This window comes from Cervus canadensis, chromosome 29, assembly GCF_019320065.1.
Source record: "Cervus canadensis isolate Bull #8, Minnesota chromosome 29, ASM1932006v1, whole genome shotgun sequence".
Taxonomy (NCBI): Eukaryota; Metazoa; Chordata; class Mammalia; order Artiodactyla; family Cervidae; genus Cervus; species Cervus canadensis.
In genome coordinates, this window is record NC_057414.1 from 45,599,734 (window position 1) to 45,611,736 (window position 12,003).

The following is a 12,003-nucleotide window of genomic DNA, read 5'->3' on the forward strand; positions in this document are numbered from 1 at the left end:
GTGTGGGAAGGACAACCCACCCTGGCTGGGCCCACGCCCCCTGCCAGAGCCGCCCCTGCGCGTCCCCTCCTTGGTAAGAGCCCTGGGCCAGCCAGCCTTGCCTGGATCCTCAGCCCCAGAAACTCATCCAACATCCAAGAGTCTCAGTTTCCAGGCCTGTAAAATGGGGTAGGGCACGTGCTAACCACACCAGCACACACATGACCACACCTGCTCAGTGGTCGACCTCGGCCACCGGCTAATGCCCACCCCGAGGATGATGCGTGCCCTCCATGAGGGACCGCTCCACACCCCGCCTGGCAGCGCTGAGCCCCTGGTGCCCGCAGGAGGGTGTGAGCAGCACAGAGACCCGCTAGAGGAGAGGCCTGTCAGGGCCAGGGGTTGGGAGGGGATGGTCAGGGAGAGGACACGGGGCCCAGGAGGCGCTGCCGGAAGTGCAGGTAGGAAGGGTGATGGTGGGTGAGCTCCCTAAACCTGGCCTGCCAGGGCTGGTTCCCTGGATGGAACCCCGCCCACTTTCAATCCCACAGAAGGCATTCAAATGAGAGACAAATATTTGAGGCTGAAGATAAAGCCCAGCACAGCCTCATCGAGCAGCCCAAGCTGCTCCCAGGCCCTCATTTGGATATTAATTGGACTTCGTTTAGGGATTTGCATGCTTATCAATGCTGGCAATGGCCTGCCTCTGTGGCCAGGCGTAGGGCTCGTAGGCAAATGCCGGGTCCACGGTGAGGGGAAGGACCTGGGGAGCCCTGGGTGGCGGCCAGCACCTCCTCAATAGTTCCGGGTACCAAACTTGAACCAGGGGGAGGCCACCCACGTGGGGCCCAGGCCCGTACCCCACGCAGAGCGCCAGGGGGACAAGCGGGGAGAAGAAAGCATACTGATGACGCCCATCAGCCTGATACTGGCCCATCCCCCCACTGAGGGGACACCCGCCCCTTCCAGGTTGTCGGGACCAAGGTCACAGGCACTGCACACACAGGGACCCTCCCCGGGAAGACCCTCCCCTGTCCCGGCCTCCTGTGGGCTCCCCGGGGCCCCAGGGCGAGAGGCAGCTCATCCAAGGCCACCCAGGCCCCTCCGTCCTCAGCAGTGCCCACTGCCCAATGGGGCCCATCCCCCGGCCGGCCCCCATCTGCAGCAAGGGTGCCCGATTGGGCCCATCCCCCAGCCGGACCCTGTCTGCAGCAAGGGTGCCCGATGGTGCCCGTCCCCCCGCCAGCCCCCGTCTGCAGCAAGGGTGCCCAATGGTGCCCGGCCCCCGTCTGCAGCAAGGGTGCCCGATGGTGCCTGTCCCCCCGCCAGCCCCCGGTCTGCAGCAAGGGTGTAGAGAGGGCCCCGAGGGGTGGGGCGGTCCCAGGCAGGACGTGCAGCTGGGGTCCTGCAGGGAGGGGCTGGGGTTACTGGAAAGCCCTGCCCCTGAAGGACTGAACTGGGCCCCTCAAAGTCCTCTTTAGGGTCCTGACCCCCAGGACCTCAGGATGGAGCTGTATTTGGAGCTGGGCCCTTAAAGAGGTGATTAGGGTGAAAGGAGGTCACGAGGGTGGACCCTAGTCCAATGTGAGTGGGGTCCTCACAGGAAGAGGAGGTCAGGGCACAGACACACTCGTGGGACGACCCGGGGAGGATGCGGGGAGGACGCGGGAGGACCCGGGGAGGACGAGGTAGGACGTGGGGAGGACGGCGGAGGACGAGGGGAGGACGCGGGGAGGACGCGGGGAGGACACGGGGGAGGAAGCGGGAGGACGCGGGAGGACGAAGTAGGACGCGGGAGGACCCGGGGAGGACGCGGGGAGGAAGCGGGAGGACGCGAGGGAGGACGAGGGGAGGACGCGGGAGGACGGAGTAGGACGCGGGGAGGACGGAGGAGGATGAGGGGAGGAGTCGGGGAGGACGCGGGGAGGACCCGGGGAGGACGCGGGAGGACCCAGGGAGGAGGTGGGGAGGACGCAGGGAGGGCCCAGGGAGGACGTGGGGAGGACACGGGAGGAGGCGGGAGGACGCGGGGAGGGCGCGGGGAGGGCACGGGGAGGACAGGGGAGGACGCGGGGAGGGCGCGGGGAGGACGCGGGAGGACGCGGGGAGGACGCGGGGGAGGACGCGGCGAGGACGCGTGGGAGGACGCGGGGAGGATGCGGGAGGACGCGGGGAGGACGCGGGAGGACTCGGGGAGGGCGCAGGGAGGACGCGGGAGGACGCGGGGAGGACGCGGGAGGACGCGGGGAGAACGCGGGAGGACGTGGGAGGACGCGGCCGTGCGCGCCCGGGAGATGGGAGGGGCCAGCCCCAGGGAGTCCAGCCTCCAGGGCTGGAGACAGTGAATGTCAGCCGCTTGAGCCGCCCCGTCTGATGTTTGCTCCAGCATCCCTGGCTGACGAATGCGCTGCCTCCAAGGCTGTCAGGGCCCCTGGGTTCTTGCCTCAGTTTCGCCAAGTCCACCCCGGGAGCCTCAGCGCTGGGCCTGGCTTTCCCAGTCACTACGGAGGAAGGACCTTGTTGAAGGGAGGCGGGCAGACAGGACCTGCTTCACAGTCCCCGCCCCCCACCCCGGGGCTTGTGGCAGGGCCACAGGGGTGGCATGCAGCGCGGGGCGGGGGGGGGGGGGGGTGGTGAGCAGAGGGGAGCGCGCACCCACCCCGGCTTCTCCCGCCATGTGGTGAGTGGCCTTGGGCAGGGGCTGCTCTGGGGGTGCTCCCAGAGTGACCCCCTCTGAGAAACTGAGGTTCAGCGATCTGGTGACAAAGGCCCATTTCAACGTGTAAGGGGGGCTGCAGGGGCCCAGGCTCAGCAGGGGGGCCCTGCTGGGGGCACGTGGCTGGGCTGAAGGCAGTTTCCTTGGCACCCAGACAAAGGCTTGGTCTGCTCTCCTCCACACACACCCCCCTGCCACCCCAGGGCTGATAGATTTGCCTCGTTAATCACAATCTGCCCCGGGGTGGGGGTGGGGCCCGAGGGGGTTTTGGGCCCCCCTCCGGGAAGCAGGGAGGCTCCATCCACCCGCATGTGGCCCTGGCTGGGGGCAGCCAGCGAAGGGACCGGGCACTTGCCTCCAGAGCCCAGCCAGGCCTCTGCTCCCCCTTCACCACATGTGCCTCCCCAGGTCCCCCCAGTTGGAAGACGGGGAGTTGGAAACCAGAGCTGGCGTCCCCGCTCCCCTCTCTGTCCCCGATCACAGACGAGACCCTGCCTGGCAGTGTTCCCAGCAGAAGCACCAACAAGGGTGCCCTCCAGGCAGGTGGGGGCTGGGAGAGGAGGCAGGAGCGGGGAGCTGTGCCCGGGGCTTCAGCTGCCGGCTCAGAACTCGGCGTCTCTGTGAGCCTTGGGCCTGTTGCTGAGCCTCCGGGGGCCTGGAAGTGGGGGCGAGACCCCTTGAGGGGGCTGGGAGGACAAGGGGCTCCTGGGGGGCCTGCCCACGCCGTGACCCCAAAGAGCTCGAGGCGACTCACAGCCCACAGACCCCCGCCCACTCTCCACTCTGGAGCAGCAAAGACCAGGGTGTGACCTTGTCCTCCAGCACCCCGCCCCGGGCGGCCCCCAGGCAGCCCTCACCCTGACCAGCGCTGTCCGGAGAGAGTCCACGAGCCCTGCTGGCCCCCTCCTCCTCACCCACTAGCGGCACTCTGCCACCCCTTCTCAGCCTCCCAGAGCCCCCTCCGACCAGCAGCGCCCCCCCGACAAAGCCACAGTTGAGACCCTTCTCTTGTTGGCCCCGCCAGGTCGGCTCCAGCCTCCTCCTGCTCTCCCCCCAGGCCCCCAAGTGCCCCCTGCTCCCACCCAACAGCAGGGGCTCTGCTGGGCCCACCTGGACCCCCCTCGCGCCCTCTGGGTCCAGCAGAGCCTCACCCTCTCAAAGGGCCTTTGTGGCCGCGCCCCTTCCATCTGCAGGGTCCTCTCGTGGCCTCCTGGCCTCAGAGCCCCAGAACTCTCCCTCACCCTGGCCCTCCCCCCAGGGGACCCCCCCACTAGGATCCAGGGGCCTGGAGGGACCCAGCGCAGGTAGGAAGGCAGGGCTGGCCTGGGCGAGGCCGTGGGGGCAGATGCAGCCCCTGCCCTTATCCAGGCCTCTCCACGCCGGCTCCCCGGGGATCCAGCCACCTGCATGTCTCTCTTCCTCCGCCCTCGAGGCCACGCAGGACTGCTCCTGTGCGTGATGGTGAGGAGTCCAGTGCCCACGTCACTGGGGAGGGGTCTGCGTGGCCCCTCCCCTGCCCTGAACGCCCACCCAACCCTCAGTCTCTGTCAAGAGGGAAGGCGAGCCCGTGAACCCCACGGCTGATGTCTGGTCCCTTCCGTGGTCAGGCTCACCCTTGTTCTGGCCATTCCTCTTTGTGGAGCAGGGTCAGATGATGCGCATTGCACTGGCTGCCTCCCCACATGGCCCCCCCAATCCAGCTGGGGGTGAAGGGTAGGGGGCGGTGCGCACCAGGGTCAGCTTCCCAGTCGTTGGAGCTCGGCAGACACCAGGGCAAACACCACTGTTCACAGGTGAAGGTCAACAGGCCAGCAGAGAATGCACGGATGCAGAGAGATGCGGGCCACGTGCGAGCCGGCCCCTTGGAGGAACCAGCACTCACGGGGACCTGGGAAGTGGGGGCCCAGGGAGACCCGAGGATGCAGGTTGCATCCTCCACCCAGCAGGCAGGGTGCCACAGCCCCAGGGCCACGTCCTCAGTCCAGCCAGAACCTGCCCCACATGCACGTGCCCGGCACCCACCATCCCTCCTTCCTCGAGGGACCGCCTGCACTGGGCACCGCTTAGGTGGAAAATAACCACAGGATGAAAGCGGGGATGGGTGAGCCCAGAATTTCCTCCTTTCAGCCCTTCCTCGGCCACAGCTGACGGGAGCGGGTGCAGGTAGCTCACGGCTATCTAGTTTTTGCAGCATCTCTGCTGTTCCATAACAGGAAAATCACGTGCAAGCTGCAGTGTTTCAGCGGCGTCATTTCGGTGATTCTGCGTGGCAGTTAACGTGCTTATCTCTACATCTAAGACTAGCATCGCACAGTATAAAAATTCATTCCAATAAATTATTAATTTTCTTTACTTGAATGGCATTAAATATCAAGTGTGAAACACCAAGTCAAGGCAGGCCATGGAAAAAAGGAAAAAGCTATTTCCGCACCTTTAGCGTCACTTTCCCCCCATATTTGAACAAGGGTGTCTCGCTGTGATCTCACCCTGCAGGTAGACCCTGCAGGTGGGCCCTGCAGATCAGGAAGCCAGCCCTGGGCCGGGGGTTCCAGGGTGGGGCTGCCCTGGAACAGGCAGGAACCACGGAGGTTTCCACTGCCCCTCTCGGGATGCACTGGTTCCAGCACCCGGGACAGGCAACAGCTCTGCGAGGTCAGCACTGCAGCCTCCGTTTCAGGGACACGGCTCCGAGACGCTCCGTGACACAGACAACACCCAGGGCCCCTGACGTTTCCCCGGAACCAGTGTGTCCACCAAGGGCCAGGCAGTACCGTGGGCCCTAGAACACGGGTCCCAGGAGGGCAGGGCCCCCCTTGGGCGCTGGTGCACCTGGATACAGAGAAGGAGCCCAGTGAAGTTTTCGGAAGGACCAAGCGTGGGACCTGGCCCATCAGATGAGGCCAGCGGGCACCCGTGTTGGACTCCAGCGTCCGAGAGGCTGACCCCAGGGACACATCATTCTCTGACTGGGTGAGTTTTAGCCACAGAGACCCTCCTGGGACTATAAAGCAGGGTGCCTTGGGGCACCTGCTGTCACAAATAAAGGAGACAACATAATGACCCCCATGGCACAGCACCCCCAGAGTGCCCCCGGGGGCTGTGGTCATCCAGACCATGCTACCCCCCTGCCCACCTCTAGAAAAGATTCCCCTGGTCCCACCCAGCTTTACCCCAAGGCACCATTCCCTCCGCACCACAAGGGGGGTCCCCACCTAGCCCCAGGCTCCTGCTGTCTGCCGTCGGCTTCCGACCTCCAGCGGGGGGGGGCAAGGCCTGGGTCACAGGCCGCCAGGAGAGCCCCGCTGCCCCCACCATGGAGCTGATGGTGGGGACCTGAGCAAACATGCTGGTCTGGAGCACGGAATTGCTAAGGTGTGCCCCCCAGGACAGCCCCAGGCAGCCCCACCCTCCTGGAAGGGGGCCACTGCAAGGACTCAGGAATGAAGCCATCCCTGTTTGAATCCCGTGTCCCATCACCTTCAGGCTCTATGACCTCCAGCACCTCATCTCTCAGAGCTGTGCTTTCCGGTTCTATAAAGGGGGCAGCAATCAGCACCCAGTAACTGACCACTGGCGGGGGGACGGGGCGCTTTCTGCCTGGGGTGAGCAGGCAGGCCAGCATGCCCACACGAACATCTGTCATCCTGCCTGATCAAACACAGCCCTCTCTTCTCTTAAAAATGAGCCCACTCAGACAATCGGTGATCAGTCGCCACATGGGATGCAGACCCGGGGACATGCTCTGAAGCGCAGGAACCAGGAACCAAACTGGAGTCTGATCACGCCTCTGCTTCCGAGCCGCCCCCTCCAGTCACAGGAGATGCAGGACCAGTACCCAGCAAACACCAGCAGGCGTGGTGCCGTCAGCAACGCTGGGACACGGAGGACCTCGCTTCCTCATGAAGCAGCTGGGGAAGGGATGCTCACGAGAGGCTTAACTCCAGTGCGGATCTGCACCGGATCCTTATGACAAAAAACCTAGGACTTCCCAGGGGCCCAGTGGTTGAGTCTGTGCGTCCACCACAGGGGGCACGGGTCCGATCCGTGGTCAGGGAAGTTCCACAGTCATGCATGAGGCAGTCAAAAAGAAAACACAAACTTGGAAAACAGAGGCCATTAGAGGGCTGTGCCACTGACTGGGTGTTTGACAAGAAAAGAGCTGTTGTTCATTTGAGGGGATCAAGGTATTGGGATTCTCCTTGGAAGCTCATCTGGAGAATTTATGGGTGGAACCGTATGATGTCTGGGGTCTGCTTCAGAACCACATGAGGGTGGGGGGGGGGGTGGTGCCTGGACAGCCAAGGGTTTGTGTTCAGTTTTTGGTGCTGGTGATGGGGGCTTCTCAGAGCCTTCTCCCAGATCTGGCGTGTCCGTCGTTGACCAGGCCAGATACTGGACGCCTGATACAACAATGTCACTTATGGGTTAGATGGAGCCCGTGTGCCCTGCTAGAACATCAGCTTCATGAGGGCAGGGCTTCCTCGGGCACCAGTGCATCCTCCGTGCCTGGCACAGAGAACATGTCCAGTGGAAGTTCTGGAACTTCTGCACGTGCTTGGGATTTTCCGTAAAACCAGAAGCACAAAAATGGCAGCTCTCATCCTTGGCAGAATTTCATCACCAGTCCCCCTTGGCCTGCCCCTCCCATGCATCCCCCCTACGCCCGCCCCTGCCGCCGACCAACACCTATGTGTGGGCCCACCCTGCCCACCACCACTCTGTCCTGAGAGCTGCATGCCCTTCCCTGGGTCAGGGTAAGGAGAGCCAGCAGAGGCCGGAGCCAGAGGCTCGGCGAGGCCACTGACCAGGCTGTGGACCTTGGGGAAGGCTGCGGATGGCCCTTGCCGGGTGGCCACGTCACATGCCTCCTTCTGTCTCTTGGACGAGGCCAGGTCACTCCTGGCCCTGCAGTCCCCAGCCGCTCTGCTGACCCCGCCAAGCCTGAGCCTCGTCACACCCACCCAGCCTGTCACCCTGCTCGCCCGGGAGACATTCGCTCTGCCAACACCAGTCGCCCCAACCTGCCCGGCTTCCAACGGCTGTGACCCAACCACTCCCCGCAGGAGGAAGGGGTGCCTTCAGCATCTGAAAGCAGCCTGGGGGATCCCCATCAGCTCCACCCCCACCCGTGCAATAAAAGAGAGCTCTGGGCAGGGTGAGACTTCAAAGCCGCCGAGGCTCCGGTCAAAGGTAGGGCTGAGTAATCACCTCTGGGCTCGGGGAGCCTGGGGAGGGGCCTCCCTGTTCCTCTCAGAGGAGGCCCTCACAGACGCCACCCGCAAATAGGTGGGCAGGGCCCAGGCCTCTGCAGTCTGCAGGGCACACGTGGCCAGGAGCCACAGTGTGGCGATGGAGGGCAAGGTATGGTGGGCTGGACACAGCCAGACACCTCTGCTCCGTCCTCCCGCAACTGTAGGTCTCCCCCACCGGCAGGTGGGGCTCCCTGCCCCGGGTCACCCAGCTGGCGGTGGGCAGCGGGGATCTGAGTGCATCAACCTGGACCCCCAGACGGAGGGCGGCCTGGGGGCCCACAGGTCGGAGCCCCTTGGGCTGAGCCCTTGCTGGGCATTGCCCCAGAGCCCCGCTCCCATTAGCAGCCTGCAGACCTCAGCGTCCCAGCCGTGAGGCAGCCCTGCCTGGACCACCCTCCAGCGTCCCGACACCCGACGGGAGCCCCAGCCCCGCCTGGGGTCATGGGGGACCTCAGGGGCATGGAGTGGGTACCCCCACCACACGGATACACAGCACTGGTTTGCTTATAGATCCACCTTCCCTAAAACAGGTGTTCAGACGCTGGTCTCTCCCCATCTGGCAGAACTGCAAGGGGAGGCCCACCAGGGACTCTGCCCAAGGGCTGTGGCACGGGAGATTTCGGCCAGGTTCCAAACTTCCAGGAAGAGGGACTAGAGGGAATAAACAATCTTTATTGTGTTCTAAATCTAAGGGTTCTTTGTACAAAAATAAGCCTTCATACCGCCAGTGTCCCTGAGCAGTTCAAGTCCATGCGTTCATAAAAAAACATAATCTGCGAGGTCATAAAGCCCTTTCCCCTTCAAACCTCCAAATGTCGGCTCCGCAGCCCCAGTCCAGTGGAAGGTCTCTGCGGACAGGGTGGCTGGGTTCCGAGGAAGCCGCCAGCGGGAGGAGGAGGTCAGGTTGGACCCACTTCCACACCAGCCCTGGGTCAGGCTGGACGGCTGGGGAGCGTCCGCTGGATCCCCGGTTCGGTGGTGGCTTGGCCCGCGGAACGAGGAACACGGAGGCGGGTGCCTTTCCAACCGGCTGGCTCCGCAGGGGTGAGCGCGCTTCCCGCCGCTGGGAGGGAAGGGGGGACAGGAACGCGCGTTAGTGCGGGAGCCGGCCCTGAGACCCCGCGCAGCCCGGCCCTCCCCCACCCCCACAAGCGGAGTCGGCAGTTTCGTTCTCTGGGTGGGTTTTGGAGCCCAGGTCTCCGTGGGAGCCTCGGCTTCGGCTTGTGGCCCGGCCCGGGCGCCGGGCGGGGCGAGCGCTCGGAGGGGTGAGTCAGGGCTCCGCGCCCCCGCCGACTCATTTCTGCCACCGGGCCGGGCGCGCAATTTGCAATGCAAAGTCTCTCCGCCTCCCAGCGCCCTAGTCTGCCCCGAGATCCGCAAACACTCGGGGCCTCACCCGCCCCAGCCCTCCGTCTCCCCGCTCCCCCTACGGCGGCGGAGCAGCGAGGGGGAAGTTTTGCAATCCCGGACAAACAAACGCTGGTCTTGCACAGGCTTGAAGAAGTCGGGGGGGGGGGGGGGGGGGATAAAGAGTGAGCGAAATCCTGGCCGTCGGTCGGGGCCTCGCGGGTTCTCGGGGGCTCGAGGAGCGAGGCCGTTGTCTCCACCGCGCCCAGCCGCCCAACCTCCGACCCTCCCTCTTTCCCGCCTCCCGGAGCCTACCTTGCGGGGCCGGGCGCTCAGTAGCCCCCTAACCAGCTGGAGAAGTCCAGCAGCTCGCGCTCCGCGGGGCTCAGGGCGCCCTCACAGCCGCTGTCGTCCGACGAGTAGGCGGAACGCGGGGACCCGGGTTCCGAGCTGTGTCCACGACCCGGGGACGACGACGCGCAAGAGGGCGAGGCGGCGGTGGCGGGGGTCCCCGATGGCGCGCGGGGCAAGGGGTGGCGCGCGGCCGGGGCCAGCAGCCCCCCGGCCAACGCGGCCCGCACAGCATCGTGCTCCGCCAGCAGGCGCTGCAAGGCGCGGATGTACTCCACCGCGGAGCGCAGCGTTTCCACCTTGCTCAACTTCTTGCTGGCACCGCCGTGCGGCACGTGCTGCCGCAGGGCCTGGAACCCCAAGTTCACCAGCTTCACGCGGTTGCGCTCGCGCTCATTGCGCCGCGCCACGGCCGCCGCTCCACTGCCGGGATCCACCGCGCCGGGCCGCCGCCGGCGGCTGCAGCGCAGCAGCTCTGGGGACTCCGGTCGCCGCCGAGCGGCGCAGCAGCCCGGGACACCAGGCGCCGGGGGCGCGGGCCGGGGCAGCGGGCGGCTGTCCATCGCGTCTGCATCCACTCGCCCCGCGCCTCCCCCCGAGTCTCTGCGCGCCGCAAGAAGGTGGAGGGCGAGGAACCGAGGGCAGAGGAACGCCGGTCAAGTCTCAACGACGATCGGGCACTTCTCTGCCAAGACTCCCCAGGGTACGCGGCCCCAGGTCGTCCGGGGTCCGGGGACAGCGAGGAGCAGGAGACCGAGAGAGAGGGCGGCCAGTGCGCGCCGAGGAGCGTGGGGGGCTCGTGACTCGCGCGTGCTGTCAGACGCTCGCCAGGTCTTCCCTGAGCGGCGCAGGCGGCGCGTTTTTAAATATATAGATAACCCTCCTCCCCGCCGCCGCCTCCTTTCTCACGCCCTCCTTCCCTTGCCTCCCCCTCGCGCCGCGCTTCGCCCAACCCCTGGCGCACAGTCTGCAAAGACCGATCCGTGAGCCTCAGAAGACCGCACCCAGTCCCCCAGGCACAGCCCGCAGGCCCCCAGTGGGTCCCTGTTTCCAGCAGGGGCCCAGTGCGCCCCCGAGATGCAGTCCGCTGGTCCCGCGTGCGCAGCACCGTCCCCGGCCCCCGAAGCTGCTGTTCACAGGTCCTGGGTACGACCCCCGCCCCGTCCGCCTTTGGGGGTAGGGTGTGTCTACTGCCACGGTGCAGCCATTCCGGAGGCGCGTGAGACCCCCGGGGGCAGCACGCGCCGGGCAGCCGGCACCCACGCTCCGCCCCTTGAGGCTGAGGGGCGTGGGGGGGCCTCAGCCAATGGCGGGCCGCCCGTTCGGCCAATCGCGGCGGGCGCGGCCCCACGCCCGGCCCCTGGGAGGAAGCGTGTACGCCAGACGCGTGGCTCCTGGAGCGTCTCTAACAAAGCTTGGCGCCCGCGCGGCCCCGCCCGGCCCCTCCCGGCGACCCTGGTGGGCGCGCATTCCCCAGAGCACCTGCTCCTGGCCGGGCGCCCATCTTTATTCGGCGGGGCCTGCGAGAGGGCCACTGCGTCCTCCCGCCAAGGCGGGGCTTAAGAAGTGGCGGAGACTCGGCGCGCTGGGGTGGGGTTGGGGGGGTGCGAAGGTCTGGCTCCTGGGGGGCGTTCCCCCAGTTGCCTGCCACGTACACTGTCTGCCCCCAGCCTTGCGCATCTTTGAGGCGAAGGGCCTGGAGATTTGCTCAGTCGGCTTCGGACCCCGGGTGGCAGTCCGCCTGCCTTTCCCCTCTGCTCGTCTCCTCCCGCCCCACTCTCTAAGCTTCCTCCGCTTTCCATATTCCCCTCAAATCGTCCTCCCTTCTTGGACTGGTTCCCTCGGGCCGCTCACCCGTGGATGTCTACCCGCCTTCATGACCCTTTTCGCTCAGTGCCAGCACCGGCCACCTAACCCTGCGCTGGGATTGGCCGGTGGGGGAAGTCGGGGGGGGGGGGGGAGGGTAGCCGCCTTTCCCCCTGACCGACGGGGCTACTTTTCGGGGCCTGAGAGGGCAGGGACTTTGGACGTGCGCCGTTAATGGGAGAGTTTTGTCCTGCCCCGCGGCCTGGGAAGGCCAGCCAAATGGCTGTGCCTTCGGGAGGCCATACCCAGCAGGTTTTTCCCGAAAAGTGACCAAACCGTTCGGGCCAGGACCTCTGGGAATGGAGGGCGGGGGTGAGGGGCGGGCCCAGCTACCTCGAGCTGACTTACTGTGCTGGCATGGGGAAGGGGTGGGAGACTGGGGCGCCTCCCCAGAACCCCGCAGGGCACCGCGGCGAGGGTTTACTGCCTGCCTGGTGGTGCCCTCTGGCTCCTGTTCCCATGAAGGATTCTGGCAAGTCTGCTCGGCTTGCC

At 65.9% G+C, this 12,003-nt stretch overlaps 2 protein-coding genes across 2 annotated transcripts; both read right to left on the minus strand.

Annotated features, from left to right (window-relative positions):
* Positions 1-1,592: 1,592 nt before the first annotated feature.
* Positions 1,593-2,656, minus strand: LOC122430766 (extensin-like). Its single transcript, XM_043451584.1, has 2 exons — positions 2,635-2,656; positions 1,593-2,311 (listed from the first exon to the last, which is right to left on the minus strand). Exons 1-2 carry the CDS (start codon positions 2,654-2,656, stop codon positions 1,593-1,595), a joined length of 741 nt encoding a protein of 246 aa, XP_043307519.1.
* A 5,943-nt stretch (positions 2,657-8,599) lies between these two features.
* On the minus strand, positions 8,600-10,938 carry ASCL2 (achaete-scute family bHLH transcription factor 2). Its single transcript, XM_043451992.1, has 2 exons — positions 9,610-10,938; positions 8,600-9,010 (listed from the first exon to the last, which is right to left on the minus strand). Exon 1 carries the CDS (start codon positions 10,206-10,208, stop codon positions 9,627-9,629), a length of 582 nt encoding a protein of 193 aa, XP_043307927.1. The 5' UTR covers positions 10,209-10,938; the 3' UTR covers positions 8,600-9,010; positions 9,610-9,626.
* Between the last annotated feature and the right edge of the window lie 1,065 nt (positions 10,939-12,003).

Excerpts from the sequence above, each read along its gene's own strand:
- ASCL2 (XM_043451992.1), bottom strand. The coding sequence starts at position 10,208 with ATGGACAGCCGCCCGCTGCCCCGGCCCGCGCCCCCGGCGCCTGGTGTC.
- LOC122430766 (XM_043451584.1), bottom strand. The coding sequence starts at position 2,656 with ATGGCGGGAGAAGCCGGGGTGG. Across the intron at positions 2,312-2,634 it reads GGCGGGAGAAGCCGGGGTGG|CCCTGGAGGCTGGACTCCCT; the intron begins GTGCGCGCTCCC and ends CACTGTCTCCAG.